This window comes from Pholcus phalangioides, unplaced genomic scaffold (genome assembly GCF_987345545.1).
Source record: "Pholcus phalangioides strain wild (caught in Gottingen) unplaced genomic scaffold, Ppha-v1.0 ptg000008l_1, whole genome shotgun sequence".
NCBI classification, from domain to species: domain Eukaryota; kingdom Metazoa; phylum Arthropoda; class Arachnida; order Araneae; family Pholcidae; genus Pholcus; species Pholcus phalangioides.
In genome coordinates this window covers 44492783-44506535 of record NW_028301601.1, presented here as the reverse complement: position 1 = coordinate 44506535, position 13753 = coordinate 44492783, and the positions used below count along the sequence as shown (strand labels likewise).

At 34.8% G+C, this 13753-nt stretch overlaps 1 protein-coding gene across 3 annotated transcripts in view; it reads right to left on the bottom strand.

Moving 5' to 3' along the window:
- Window positions 1-13753, bottom strand: part of Spt6 (transcription elongation factor Spt6) — a 66466-nt gene that overhangs the window by 14836 nt on the left and 37877 nt on the right. For all 3 annotated transcript variants that reach the window (XM_089234729.1, XM_089234730.1, XM_089234731.1), the window contains exons 15-26: window positions 13180-13309; window positions 12712-12862; window positions 12479-12574; window positions 11697-11795; window positions 11289-11432; window positions 10524-10654; window positions 9181-9298; window positions 9003-9079; window positions 8440-8575; window positions 7887-8024; window positions 7593-7760; window positions 3381-3508 (exon numbers count right to left, since the gene is read on the bottom strand). In XM_089234729.1, the coding sequence (XP_089090855.1) occupies window positions 3381-3508; window positions 7593-7760; window positions 7887-8024; window positions 8440-8575; window positions 9003-9079; window positions 9181-9298; window positions 10524-10654; window positions 11289-11432; window positions 11697-11795; window positions 12479-12574; window positions 12712-12862; window positions 13180-13309 (1516 nt within the window). The remainder of the gene's footprint in view (window positions 1-3380; window positions 3509-7592; window positions 7761-7886; window positions 8025-8439; window positions 8576-9002; window positions 9080-9180; window positions 9299-10523; window positions 10655-11288; window positions 11433-11696; window positions 11796-12478; window positions 12575-12711; window positions 12863-13179; window positions 13310-13753) is intronic.

Below are 13753 nucleotides of genomic sequence, written 5' to 3'. Positions count from 1 at the left end.
ATAGCAAACATCATCGCCTCATCGATGGAACGACCTTGCTATCTGCCACTTGTTCCATTGCAAGAAATATCGCAGCTCCATCTTTTTGCTTGAACAGTATCGATCTATTATCATCGCCATATCGGGATATAGTCAAAGAGTTTCCTGATATTCTCCGCCCACACATCCAAAATAAGAAAATTAAAGAGCACAATATCAAGCACTTCATTGAGACTACAGGTCCACCAGTTTTTGCCCGACCTCGACGGCTTTCCACGGAAAAGTTGAAAGTTGCGCGAAAAGAGTTCGAGTTCATGATGCAACAAGGACTTTGTCAACCTTCGAAGAGCAGTTGGTCTAGTCCACTCCATCTAGTGCCAAAGAAATCTGGCGACTGGAGACCGTGTGGAGACTATAGAGCACTAAACAAAATCACAGTTCCTGATCGTTACCCGATTCCTTTCCTCACAGATTGCTCGCACATTCTCCACGGAACGACAATATATTCCTCAATCGACCTGATTAGAGCGTATCAACAAATTCCAGTGCACGAGCCGGATATTCCAAAAACAGCAATTACTACACCGTTTGGACTCTTCGAATTTCCGTATATGACCTTTGGATTACGCAATGCAGCGCAGACCTTCCAGAGATTCATGAATACGATCCTACAAGGATTGGAATTCGTATTCTGTTATTTAGACGATATCCTGGTAGCTTCTCCAGACGAGCAAACTCATCTCCAACACTTACGTGAAGTATTCAGTCGACTTGACGAATACGGACTGTGCATAAATGTGCCAAAATGCATATTTGGCGTCCCGACCATCAAATTCTTGGGATATGAAATTAGCAAGAATGGACTCAAACCGTTATCCGCCAAAGTAGATGTCATCAAGAACTTTATGCAACCCACTTCCTTGCGCCGATTTCTGGGCATGTTGAATTTTTACCACCGGTTCATACCTAAGTGTGCGGACCTGCAGCGACCACTCACCGCTATGTTAGCAGGTCATGCGAAAAACAGCCGGAAACCACTCAATTGGACTCAACAAGCTTCAGAAGCCTTCACCGATGTCAAGGAAGCGCTATGCAATGCCACCTTGCTCGTTCATCCAAAGCCAAACGCGCACATTTCTCTCGTAGCAGATGCATCGGACAATGCCATCGGTGCAGTGTTACAGCAAGAGCATGACGGTGTGATCCAACCCCTCAGTTTTTTCTCTCGCACACTCTCCCAGTCTCAAGTAAAATACAGTGCGTATGACAGAGAACTTCTAGCTATTTATAGCGCAGTTAAACATTTCAAATGCCAGTTAGAAGGACGTCATTTTACCATTTATAGTGACCATCGTCCATTGATGTATGCCTTCAAACAAGACCCGAACAAAGCTTCGCCTCGACAACTACGGCAATTAAATTATATCGCAGAATTTACTACTGATATCAGGTATATTCCCGGACCAAACAATGTAGTTGCTGACACTTTGTCACGCATCGCAACTATTGCTTCTCCATCACCAATCGACTACAATGCGATTGCCGACTCTCAATGTGACGATGAATTACGTGAACTCCAACAAAGCTCATCATTGAAAATCGTCAAACTGCGTTTGCCGGACAGTAATATAACGAAGCACTTGTTTTGTGACATTTCTACGGGACACATCCGTCCTTATATTCCAGAATCACACAGAAGACAAGCTTTTGAATCACTCCATACGCTTCCTCATTCAGGTATCAAAGCTACTACCAAGTTGGTTTCTCAACGCTTCATCTGGCGCAACATCAAAAAAGATTGTCAGGCGTGGACTAGAGCATGCATTGCATGCCAACGTTCTAAAGTTCACCGACACACTCGTTCCGCTCTGGCCGAATTCAAAGTACCAAACAATAGATTTCAACACATCAATCTCGACATAGTTGGCCCATTGCCATTATGCCAAGGCTCACGGTACCTCCTAACGATAATAGACAGATATTCCAGATGGATCGAAGCCGCACCTATGCCAGACCAAACTGCCGAAACAGTCGCCAAAGCCCTAATTGCGACCTGGTTTGCCAGATTTGGCATACCACAGAAGATTACCACAGACCAAGGAAGACAGTTTGAGAGTCATCTTTTCCAAACCTTAAGCAGATACCTCGGATTCCAACATCACAAGACGAACGCATATCATCCTCAGGCGAATGGACTCATCGAGAGACAACACCGATCTCTGAAAGCTGCCCTAAGATGCCGAATCCAATCCCATGCAGCTTGGGTTGACGCTCTTCCATTAGCACTACTAGGCCTGAGATCCGCAGTGAAAGAAGATTTAGGATGCTCCTCCGCCGAAATCCTCTACGGATCACCATTGCAACTGCCTGGCGAGTACTTCTCCGCAATACCAGACGTCAAACAATCCGATTTCGTCCATCAACTTCAAAAACTAATGCGTTCAATGAAACCCATACCTACAACAACTCACGGATCTACGCCAACATATGTTCCTACATGTCTACAATCCGCATCTCATGTGTTCCTGCGTAACGATGCACCACACTCTGCCCTGCAACCAACGTATCAAGGCCCATTTCTGGTCAAAGATCGACGAGATAAATTCTTCGACATCGACTTCAACGGGACCTCCAGGAGAATCTCCATCGATCGGTTGATCCCAGCTTTCTTAAGTGACCAGCATACCCAAGTGCCTTTGACGTCACCCGTCCGTCCAAGTACAGTACCAGCAACTGTGACTCGTTCCGGTCGTCATGTCCACTTCCCCGACAGATACTCGACCACGACATTTCGTTGACACTAGGGGGGGAGTGTGTAGCGACCTCTACTTGAACTTTCACCGATTGCGGAAAAATAATAACGTCGCACTTCGCAATTTTCTGATGCGAATATTTTGTTACCTAGCAACGCAAGTTGCGATAAAAAATCGAATGTTTTTTCTTCGCAGTCGGCAAGCAACCATTGTCATGTGATGTCTTTCATTTTTATGTGTCCGTACCAAATTAAACATGTATTATATAAAACCTTCTGATTGTTATTATATTTAATACTGGAGCTCAACAACCGGTCCTACAGATAGGCGCCTACACACCGGTGCCCTGCATCGGTCCCTAAACTGGGTGCCAATAAAATACACACCAACCAGAAAAACTCTCTTTCTTTCCTCTGCGAGGTATGGTGTTGGAGTAATTCATAGTCAAGACTTCCAAAATTTGATTTTTTTCTCAAACCCAAAACTTCAAACATGTGTGTTTGCCCATCTCCTTAACTATATATTTTTATGTTAATACATCAATAGGCCTACACATATGTATTGTTCAAATGATTCATTTTTATTTTTGAGTATAATGCAGTTATGAAATGCAGAGATTTTTTGATGTAGGCAATAAGTCATACATACCTATCAACTAAGGATGTTGTATCAATTTTGATGAAACCAGCACTGTTGATAAATACTTTAGGTCCCAACTCACATATTGTGACCAATTGTGTACGGCTTTCCAGCTGTTGATGAGCTGATTTCAGACTCTAATTAAAATATGAAAAAAATTTGTTATTTTAAAACTAAAATATAAAAGGTAATAATAATGGAAAACTAATGTAAGAAGCCTCATATTAATTTTAACTTCTTAAATGATTCTACTCTCACAGTTTCAGCAGCAATTTTTTCTTTTTGAATTAGAAATATGATTACAAGGAAAAATAAAAATTGATGAAGCATTGTATAAAAACATTATGTACTGGAGTAACTTTGATGGAGCAGATTTGTTTCATACTTCGAAATTTCCAGCCAATGCCATGTGTTTTGTCAGTAGTGTGGCAAACTGATAAAACGCATGACATTGGCTGGAAATTTGAATGACAAAAATAATCTGCTATCCCAAAGTAACCCCAGTTTACGGTATCTTAACCTCTTTAATGTTTTTGTTCTTGCTCTATCTTTCAATAAAATGAATTTCTTCCCTCTAATGCGAGTCCACCAATAATGGGAACCTGGGGTTTTAGTGAAAAGAGAGAAAAAGATTATTCCAGTTTTGATTAATTTTTTTACATGCTTGCACAAACAGGTTTTAGCGATTCAATAACAAAGACAATGTGGTATATGGAGATTGGGGGGAAGGGGATAGTCTATGATGGCATATTAGTCATTAGGGGCCGTTCAAGTATTACGTAAGCAAATTTGTTAGTAAAACTGTTGCGTCTGAGCAATGGGTGAACAAGCAACCCCAGTATTTTTACATGAAGCTCAAGCCAAGCACCATGGGTATGATCTTCTCCAATGCACTCCTGAATTTTAACCTCTTCACTTAAACTGAGCATTCAGATCCTAGCATCATGCATGAATATGTGACATTGAGTAAAACACATATCAAACAAAAAATACTAAATGAGACATTGATCCTCAAGCGTATTCGTCTTGTCAAAAAAGAACTATTGGGTATAATGTAATGAACAGATAACTATATAATGCCTAATAAATGCTAGCAAACTATATAATGCTGAATTATCATAGGAGCAAACTTGTATCCAGTCTATTTGCCACCACCTCGATAAGACATATAAAAATATTGGATTTGAGCCCCTCCTCCAACCCACAATATTTTTAAGCCCTCCAATATTTTCAATAACTTCATGTACTTCTGCATATTGTACTTTATATTATTTCTAATTTAAATAATGCACTAGTGACTTTTAAACCCTCTCTCTAATGTATGACATCTCAAGCAAAGACAAACACAGAAAAAAGGGAAAGATTGAGCAAAAATGTGTCTACTCTCACAAAAATTCTCAAGGTTACATTCTTATCCCAAATTGGTGCAACTACTTGGCAAGCAGAAGAATAGTGTTTGTATTTCTTCCGTAAACTTCCGACCTAATATTACATCAGAAACACTGGATGGGTTAAGTAATTACTATTTTGGTGATGTGAAATTTTTGATGCCTTTTTGTTTTATAAGTAGATTTTTTTTTCTAGGTTCCACACGAACAATTTTCTTGTAATAAAAACAAACTGACTGGAACATAGGTATACAGTATCATAATACAAAAGGAGCTGGACTCTCGTCCTAAGGATCCAGGTTCTAATCCCGCTGATGGCACAATGGTGACCAGCTGAAGTTGGTTTTCTGCAGTTTTACAGCTTTGAGGCAAGAATATGAGCCAGTCTTCCATTCGAAAAAGTCTCTCCGCAGAGAGCAGGAAGACCTACAACATGAAAATTCAAGCATTTCCATTTTCACTTCAGAAAATGTAAGGCCGATGGCAGCATGAACACGAAACGACTGCAACTCGACAACACAAATACGTTAGGGCCAAACATACACTCAGAACCAGTGTTATCCAAAATTTTTTTTATGACGAGTAATTTCACTTCTGTCTTAAATTTTGAAGGGTATTTTTCAAAAATGAGGGGTAATTTTTTAATTGTGAAAAGTAATTTTAAATTGGAATTGAAAAACCGTGAAAACCATATGAAACACCACAACATTCGTGGCCTAAATAAAATTTGTGATACATAAATGAAAACATATGACAAAACTTTCAAACTTTGAAAAATATTTAAACAAAACACTTATATTAAATATTGATTTGATAGAAATATATAAAAAAGTATGGGATAACAAGAACCAACTTAATCATACATATATTTATACAGGGTGTTCTGTTAATGGACCGACAAACTCAGAGGGTTGTTAATAAGACATCACGAGGAACAAAAATCGCAATGGAACATGGTGTTGCAAACTATGTTGAGAGGGTGAAACTGTAAAAAATGCATGCAGGTTTCGACATCACGCTGGAACGACAAAAAGTACAATAACTACAAAAAGATTTATTTGTAGTTTTATTAATTAAATTAATTAATTAATTATTACAAGAGTTGTTGGAAGTGGTGCTGCTGACGTCATTGCACAGCCTACAACAACAAAAAATTGATTCTCGGACGCACTCGGAAATACCAGGTATGCTTTTGATGTCTGCTGAAGCTATGAGATCCTCCGATATGTCCACAGGCGTTGCATAAACAAGTGATTTAAGGTGGCCCCATAGGAAAAAAGTCACACAGATTGAGATCTGGCAAATGTGTAGACCAAGCAATGGGTCCAGCATGTCCAATGCACCTCAGTGGGTATGTAACATTTATTTGCATTTTTTGCGATTTTCACCCTCTCAACATTGGTTTGTGACACCATGTTCTATTGCAATTTTTGTTCCTCTTGATGCCTACTAACAACTGGTTTCTTGGTCTATTTTTGTTGGAACACCCTGTATACTCATTGCATTTTTTCAACAATTGTTCTTTTGTTTCCACATTTTAACAGCCAAAATCCATATCACCGTGAGCACATCAGTGACAGTGAAAGGAGGGCATTCGCATGATAATCTTATCAGGGTGTCCTGATCCAAGTTGAGCCCTCTTTTTTGAGTTCATATGATTTAATGTCACAAAACCATGTTCACATGATGCTGTTGAAAGAGGCAAAGTTAAGGCAATTACGCTAAACTTTCCACATTCTGGTTACATAAAAGGTGTGTTATCACCACCTTTTCTCCACCCACTGATATATTTGTAAAATTCTGTCATTTTAATTTCTTTATATTTATTTTATATTTATGTAATAGTTCTTTTAGAAATAACCATTCTTCCCTCAGTGGCGCTTTATACAAGATAATCTCATTTCTTTTAAAATAGACAAATTAAAATGTCCATTGCTTCATCAGAACTTGGGTTGTAATTCATTTTTGAACTGTTGTACAGAGTATTAATTTTTTTTAAATCTTTGGACTCGAAGTTTTTGCACGTTATGTCATTCATAGGATTCAAAACTGCATCAAAGTTAATGAAAAAGTTTTCACTGTACTTACTTTAAACCTGTTGTTCAAGTTTTCAACCCGATGGTCTAAAAACTGTTTCTTTTATGGAATTTTGATCTAAATTGAATATTTTCAATTTTTATTTGTCTGTAATACTCCTTTCCTTTTTCTAATTGTGAAGGAAGTCTTTCAAACATATTCCAGGGTGGTTGTGAAAATTTTCTATTTGGAATTTCGTTAATTTTAACCTCTCAATAAGAGTTGAAGAACTGAGGTTGTCTCTTTAAAAAGCAACAGATGGTTTATCAACCAAGTCCAAAAATATCTTTTAAGAGACAAATGCTTGCAACAAAGTTGAACTCAGATACTGCCTCTAAAAGGCTAGAGGATTTGGTGTCAGCCCTCTTCTTTAAAAATAAAGGTAGGCAATGAGCATTGTACAAGGATCAGAGCTAAGGCTAAGTTACAAATAAGCATGTGTAATCAAGTTGCAGCTTCTATACGGCTAACCTCTGAGCCCTTGGTATACTATTCATTTTATGTTTATTGTCTTGCGTACATATATTTAAAAAAATCAATTTAAATTTCGAGGAATATTTTCACCCCCAAAGAAAATTGAGGGATGAAATGCACATTTAGATGCGTATTGGTGAATGCTGCTTAGAACACACATTCCAGCAGGTGCTGATTTGTTAGAGATTCCGTAGTGCATGTACAGTTAAGTAGTAGTAGTGCAAAAATTTTTTGTCAATATAAAAGCAGAAAAAACGATTATATCAAAAACGCAGTCAGTTACCTTGATAAGCCATCCTCCTTTTCTGGGCCCAAGACCACATACAAATTGAACCACATTGGAAGTGTGCTGGAAGTTTAAGGCTCTATTTACATTGACGCCAACCTCATTTGTTCGATTGACGAATTCTAAATATAATGCTGCAAGTAAATCATCCTTGCTGATTTCATCCTAGAAACATAAAATAAAATTTTAAGATAATTTAAATTAAATTAGTGGATAATCAGATTTATAAATGTGTAATAAGAAGAGTTATGATAGTTGTATAAAGAATATGGAAGAAACTGACATCATTACCTGCAAAGGGTGATACCGCAGACACAGGATTTCTTCATCAGCGCTGCATAACTGAGCGAATTCAATGAGTGGATCTTGTAATCTCCGTGCGAGAGAAATAGCTTGTCTTAGCAATTGAGGATAGTCACGAAAGTCATTCTGAACAAATTTTAATACAAAAAACTGGATGTCAATTAAAATGGATAAATAGGCTAGATCACAATTACACAAATGCATTAAAAATTATTACTATCACAAACAGATAATTTATTTGCATCACATTGTGAAATTCACAAAAGGTCAATGGATAAAAGTTGATTTTAAATGGCTATTGCTTTCAGAACCCAGCACTTTAACTAGAGGTCTATTGTGCCATTTACTAGGTACATAGAAACTTAACCTGCTAAACCAAGGGTTGGTGTACTAACCATGTGAAATTCCCAGTGGGGAATTCATTCTAAAGTTAATTCATGATTCAAAATTTAACAAAATTATACATTACAATTTTATGAAAATGAAAATTTAATACTAAAAGCTCAAGTGTGAAGATTAAAAAAAACCAATCAGATTTTACCTCTCCTTTTTTGGAGTTACTATATAGAATGCCAAGCTCGTTGTCCATAAGCTCAACACTTATTGGTGGAAACTGATCAGAGTCCATTAATTCCCTGATAACAAATTTTATATCATCTATAACCATTAGTGCATCCCTGGAAAAAAAGACAAAAGAAAACAAAAATTATGTTCAATCAGAATACTAAAAATCATTGACGGACCTTTAATTATATCAAGAGAGAGCGTTGCCTATAGGTAGTTAATTTTGTGACAATTTTATTTCTACTTTAAATACTTAGGAGAGAGGGATCTAATTCTTATTTTTTACAGAAGTTTTCCATAGACATTTTTTGGGGGAGTCCAAAAACATACAGGAAATTCCCCCCCCCCCCATGAAATCAGAAAGGGAAATAAATGAAATGGAGGAAAAATAGTGAAAATCAATCGAAATTGAATCTAAAAAGTTAAAAGTGTGATCAATTTTTGTAACGCAAAGTTACTCTCAACTTTTTTAGGGTTCTGTCATGTAATTGTGAAGATTTGACCATTAAAAAAATAATTATATGAGAGCAGAATACTAACCGTGACTCCCCACCAACACAAACTACATGTGGTTTCTTATTGAGAATGAACTCCTTTAACAAATGAAGATCTTTTTCCTACAGAAAAAATTAAACAAGTTCAATGAAATATGAAAATCTAAAACTTAAATAAATTTATGAACTAAATTTTTTTTATCAAATAAAAACGTTTAAAAAACCTTTGATTTTCTTTCTTTGTCATTCCAACCATTTCTACGGCACATAATATTGGGCAAGCGAAGATATTCCACAACTTCACCCTCACCATCAATCAGAGCACAAAATGCAGGAACATTTCTGTTAATATGATTGTAAAATTAAACAGTATTCAATAATTTTTAAACATGAAAATAAGTTTTTCAAATTTGAAGAAAAGTTCTTAAATCAGGGGTGTCTAGCCGAAATTTGGGTCTGTTAACCGGACCCTTCACAAAATTCAGGATCTACAAAACAGATCCTTCAAAAAGTAAAAATGAATAAACCCATAAATTTGGCATTTCTTTTGTGATAGGTTGACTAGATTATTTCACTTCCCACAAAATTACTTATTTTTTTACAAAATTAATAACCTGTTTCACAAAAATAAGGAAAATTTTCACAAAAACTGGACCCTACAAAAAGTCTGAACAGACACCTGTAAATATTTTAATATATAATATACCTTCAATGTTATTTCATACATGAATAATCATATTAAGTTAAATATCCTAAAGACAAAATTGAAGAAACACTGAAAATATTTCATACAATCAAACAAAACAGCAATTTCAAAATTAAAAAAATCCAACGAAGTGTATAGTTAAATGACAATGGCTCACAATCAGTCATTTCCAGCTAACAAACACTCTCATAATGAAAAAGAAATATGTGTCACACTAAATGTTTACATAACACTACTTCTTCCTCTAAGTCAAAGTTTTTGAGAGAGAATTATAAATCATTAAAAAATATCATTCAGCCTCTAAGTGAGAATCCACGGGTGTGGCGTTTGTAATGCAAGTGATTGTCAGTCGTTCTAAAGTATGTGGATTTTTTTTTTCTTTGGTGATATCCAATGTAACAAGTATGAATCAGTTGTGGGAGTCAGACAATTCCACCATGGATGAATATAAAATATATATTATACAGGGAAATATAGATACATTTCCCAACATTGATGATATGGTACTGATCTGCGATGAAATGTCTGATGTGGACATTGTTGATTCATTGCACGAGGAAGATGATAATTCTGGGGACGAAGATGATTTTTGTTTTCTTCCTCCTCCTCTTTTTTTCATCTCCAGTAGTTTTGAACATCCAATACGATGTTCGTAAATAGTTTTATTTTAATATAAATCTCTTCTCTTCACTCTGAAATCGGAATTTCCAATAAGTCGAATTCACAATAACTCAAAATTTTTTGTCAGCCACTTGCACATTCGACTTATTGAGATTTGACTGTGTATGTAGGAATCAGGCTGAGTAACAAAATAGAAACAGGTACTCCATATAATTTAATCCAACATAAAATCTGACTTACCTGTCAGGTAAGTAAGATATAGCCAAGACTCTAACACCATCACGTGTATCAAAATCCTCATCCTCTTCTACTTGAGGATCAACAACATATGGTGCCACTTTTAGCCAATTATATAGTTTCCTGCAGCAAGACTGTAAAAAAATAAAAAATATTGAAGGTTTTAAAACCAAATGAAAAGAGATTTAAGCTTATTCAAAAAATAAAATTAATATACTTTTTCCCTATTGAAAAATAAAATCATGTTCAAATTTTTTGAGACTTGGTTGTATTTTGGTTATAACACAGTTCATTCGGACCTATAATGTTCAAACTTAGAACATTTTCCAGCTTAGTACGACTTATATATTTTTGTGGTCGCAACTCTTATTCAACACTTACCAAGATTTCCTGTTTGAAGCACTTTCCCACAATGTTTTTCATGAGGATTTTTTGGAAAATGTCATAAGTAGGGTCCAAGTGAAGTGGGACAAAATATTTCGCATGAAATAGAAAACAAACTCTGGATTTGAATACAAATGATCTTCTTTCTTTCTTTTCACAGATGTGAAGACAAAAATATCGGTAATGCAATCTTAGTATTATCAAACTTGCTTGCCATGTGGAAATGAGAGATATTGACAAATAATAAATGAAAAATTGTCCAATTTCGAGTAATATTTCTTTTTAATTAAATGGGAATTCTACATTAATAAAAACAAAATGTTTTTAAATATATTTATTTTTCATAAAGATATTTAAAAAAAAACACAAACAAACCATACTTACTTTTACAATACCCTCTTTGGACTCACTGAGTAATCGCAACCTAAGCTCTTTCTCAAAAGTTGGATACAGCATCATGTTGAGGGCCATTTCTAAAGCTTGGTATCGCTGAGAGTTCCATTCCTGAGCATTTTTACTGAACTCATCCTATAACAAAAGTTGATTTAATACTTTTTAAATTATTTTATCAATTTATTTCTGCTCATAAAATTTGATATGACTTGTTAGTAGATAAAGCATATACTGCAAATGTTGACTAAATCTTCTGCCTTTCAAATGCAAATATAGAAATACAAGTGAATTTAGCATTATTATACTATATGAATTCAGAATCTATACAAAAATGTAATATGAAAAAGCTGTTTCACAAAGTTGCAATAAAACTACACTACAACAGAAAAAAACATATACCCTTTCATATAACTGCTTTATTTCATCTAAATATGAGTGATGAGTATCTCCTAGCTTGTCCATTGTTATAGATACTGATAAAAGATCCTCTCTTTCCGCCTAAGTAAGAGAAATAAAAAGAGATTCAACACATAATCCAATCCCAAAATGGAAATTAAAACAAGTGAATAAAACTTGATGTCATGGTTTAATAATTACAGTAAAACTCCTTTTTTTATGGCAAAATAATAATTTCCCTTGCATTATAAAAGTATGCATTTCAAACCACTGATTAATAATCACCCGTCTATTACAGACAATTTTTTTTGTCTCGTCGATGTCTGCATAAGAGGGGTTTCACTGCATGTGCATTGTATATTCAATTAAAGTGAATTTATTTATTTTTTTAATTTAAGGCACTTTTAATTAATTTTTCATTAAAAAAAATCAGGTTTTAACTTGTACTTGATCATTTGTGTTACATCACAGTCATTTCCTGTGCCTTCATGGGACTGGGACCTACAATTTATTGTCAATTTCAAATGGCAGCATTTCGCACTTTGCCTTTTTTATACTCACTGAAAGATTGGTGCGACTTGCACTTGATGATAAGCAGAGGAGATTCATAAAAATGAAAAAAAAAAAAAAAATGGTGGGTTTCTCAGCATATTTTTTATTATCTGCACATTTCTAGAAACAAACTAATTGGCTCAAGTTAAGTTTAAATGCTCAAAATCAGTTCTTCCCCATAGGATGAATTTTTAGAATAAATGTATCATACCTAATAATATGAAATTCCTTACCATTGTAAGCTTCAAGAATTGGTCTCCTCTTAAATCTTTGACAGGTTTGTTTTTGACGTATTTCAAAGAATAACAAGGATGATTTTCATCAACTTCCTAAAATTTGATTAAGAAGTATGACCAGATAAGCTGAATTAACATTATTAAAAATTTCAAAAACGAAGTGAAAATAATCTGATGAAAATGAATAACTCAATGTACACCTAAATTGATTAAGTAAAATATATATATACCTTTAAACCCTTCTTTTTTGGTTTTACATGAATTTTCGCTCGTTCAAAATAAATTTGTCTAACACATTTTCGAACAACAGGGTCTTTAGAGATCTGAGTTGCAACCATAAATTTGGCTGCTTTCAGAGCATCTTCTGCAGATACAAAACGTCTAGAATAACATAACAGAAAGACATAGTACGATATAGTAAGACTCATATATGCTATGCAAGTAAAACTTTACTTCTCAAAACTGTAGATGGTTTGAAATAGCAAGAAAAAAAAACCATATTCTAGTAATCAATTAAATTATTATGCTCTAGTTTCAAGATTTTGCATTAATACTGGCACATATATATTTGAGGTTAAAGCAGCAGTATAAGTTAAATGTGAGTTATTCAAATAAGCTGCTCAAATAAAATGTGATGCAAGACAGAGTTGAGTACAAAGTTACAGTGGCATAGAATCAGAATCAAACACTCATCTTACTTGCAGACATAGTCAGAAGCAACTTCTAGTGGTTCAACAGGATACTGTTCCACCTCATGTCGCTGATAGTTATCTCGTAGATTTTCTCCAAATTGTTCTGGTGTCAAACCAAATTTTTTTGATAATCCATCTGTATAAAATTTGGAAGCAAAATATATATATTTTATTATAGTAAATATATATATCTTGCACACACAAAGTCAACTACCTCCATATGCACTAATCATTTTCAGTAAATTTAACATCATCTTAAAAAAAGAAAGAAGAATTCAGTTTATGCACGATTTAACTGAATTCAAAATACTAATTTAAAAAAGCCACACTCATAGTATGGTGAATGCAAAATGTAAAAATTTAATATAAAAATATTTTTTTATAGATGAATTAGAAAACAACGAAGTGGAATCCATAAGAAATGCAAAAGGAGTTCTAAGGGCTGTGCTGAACATAAGTTGGAAACCACTGCTGTAAGCTATCTGCCACCTTAAAATTTTTTTTTTTTAATATTTAATATTACTTTTTATTCCAACCTCCCAGAAAAAAACATGAGATAATATGCAAGTCTCTGCACCAA